The sequence below is a fragment of the Nanorana parkeri genome, unplaced genomic scaffold (genome assembly GCF_000935625.1).
Source record: "Nanorana parkeri isolate BGI_ZX_2015 unplaced genomic scaffold, ASM93562v1 scaffold545, whole genome shotgun sequence".
NCBI lineage: Eukaryota > Metazoa > Chordata > Amphibia > Anura > Dicroglossidae > Nanorana > Nanorana parkeri.
Genome location: NW_017306813.1, coordinates 478,666 through 480,896, shown reverse-complemented (window position 1 = coordinate 480,896; position 2,231 = coordinate 478,666). Strand labels below are relative to the sequence as shown.

Here is a 2,231-nt window from a genome sequence, read left to right as displayed (position 1 = left end):
ATATATTACCCAAACATATTATCGGTCATTTTACCTTCCGCTAACAGATTTAGTTGCTGACTATTTAAGCGATTCGCTTAGACTGGTAGTGCCAAGCAAAGATAATAAACATATCTGCTGTAAACAGAATTCTCCGATTCAAAATGATGCTTTAAAACTTCAGCCAGACTAGTGGCAGCCCAATGACAGCTGACTGTCCGGGAAGACGGCTCAGAATCTGAAGCCGGCCTCTTGTCTGCAGCTGAAGCCTTCCGACAAAACAGATCAGTTGTCAAGTTACACTTCCCGGCTGCAATCGAGACACTAACTCACCAAACGTTCTCGACAGCTGTTTAAAAACTGCAATATGACTACCCTGAGTTCCAGCAGACGCCCCCGGGCGAGGATTTAATTCTTCCACCAGAGGGTGGTCATTTGATAGCTCGTCTATCACACAGCCAGTGCCAATCCACTTTTTTTGTGCTTACTCACTTCCCTCCCCGCAGCTAGAATGGCACATAGTGGATTCAGACAGGAGGAAAACATTACAAGCTGTTAGGACACACACTGTATGTCGCAGTAATAATGGCGGGTACACGTCACAACGCAGGCAGAGAGCAGTATAACCCAGCAGATGCTATTAGTGAAGGAGCGACTGCATTTCGTGTGTCAGACACTTGAGGACAAAAAGGTTAAAGTCACCAACAGACATAAAATCGTGATTTGGCCTCTGCTGTGCTCATTTGTATTAAAGGATTTTAATTATGTAAAGAAAAGAAAAAAATATATCTGCAGAATGAGATTTTATTAGGTTTAAGATAAACGAGCATATATCTTGAATCCTAACAATCCAGCATTATATCTAGCGCCACTTTCGACAGAGGAAAAAAAAGTATAAAATAATGCAAAACATTACGTTTTGTGGGGGGAAACAATTATAGGCAAAGTCCACCTTTTAAAAATAAGAATATATCTGCATTTATTTAAGAACAAAAAATAACGGTTTTGCTGCTTTTGCATTGAAGCCTCGCTCAGTGGACAGCAGGTGCAATACTCTGGCTCCTGCAGATTCTTCCTCCTGCCCATGTCTGTACCAAGGTATGGACATTCAGTAACATGGACGAGAGGAAGAGTAAATGGATTACAAGTGCAGTGATGTCACCACACTTGTATTCCCTTGAGAACTAAAGTCACTCTGTTGCAGTGGCTGATGGGACTTTTAGTTTACAGATCCAGTCAAAAGATCTGTGAATGGACGACTCGGCTGTGCGGGCACTGAATTAAAAAATGAATACCAGCCTGCGGGCAGAAGAATCCTGTGATTCATGTATTTGGGGGTGGGTGGGGGGGGAGATTGTACGGGGTGGGGTATCAATGTGACCATGTTATACCCTGAATATCAGTGTAACATGGTTGAAGCTGACTGGTTACTATGCACAGCTACTTCAGTTTTAGTAAATTCCCCCCATAGGAGTATAAACTGCCACAAATGGATTTAGCTGAAAACATCAAATTTTGCCAGAAAAAGTTATATTTTAGCAAGTGCATTCATGTGACTAGGTCGGAAATAAAAACCTGCTATAAAGATACAAAGTGCCGGGACCTAGAGATTATTTCAATGCATGAATACCAGGCTGTTCTGACCCAACACTTACTGGTTGTGTAAAAGGTTGTCCACCACATTTTGAGGCATTTCTATTGGCCAGTGAGACAACCCATCCTTGCGACAGACCAATATTAATATGTGGCAGGCAGGAGGGAGTGAGCAAGCATTGACACTACTGCCAGCGAGAATTTTCCATGATTCACTAACAGCGGTGGGAAATGCAGCCGCTGGACTATAGGGCCCTGCACTTAGTCATGGGGAAAAAAAAAAATGTTGGTATCAATTATTCAGTCACTTTGAAGAATTATACTAAAGATAGTGAAAAAAATGCAAAAATCAAGCAGTGGTTGGATGATACAGTAAATAGGTTTGTGACTGTCAATGTGCAACACGTGTACAATGGAATATGGAACATAGAAATAAAACCAGTAAAAGGTCTCATCAACACGGGTGAAACAATCCTTACATCCATGCAGGGCGCCATGTTTATGTGCTCAGGCATGCACAGGGGTTGCTATATGGATTGGATCCGTGCGACCATGCGAATGAGGCCTTAAAGTCTAGTTCATTGGAACTTGGCATTACCAAACCTACTGCTATTTGACATGTGGAACAGGAAGCAATGTTCCAGTGACCCAGCCACTGT

General features: G+C 42.4%; 1 protein-coding gene across 1 annotated transcript in view; it reads right to left on the bottom strand.

Annotated features, from left to right (window-relative positions):
• R3HDM1 (R3H domain containing 1) overlaps window positions 1–2,231 on the bottom strand; it is a 78,896-nt gene that overhangs the window by 24,248 nt on the left and 52,417 nt on the right. Inside the window, exon 17 of the mRNA XM_018561797.1 lies at window positions 195–248. Coding sequence (XP_018417299.1) covers window positions 195–248 — 54 coding nt within the window. The remainder of the gene's footprint in view (window positions 1–194; window positions 249–2,231) is intronic.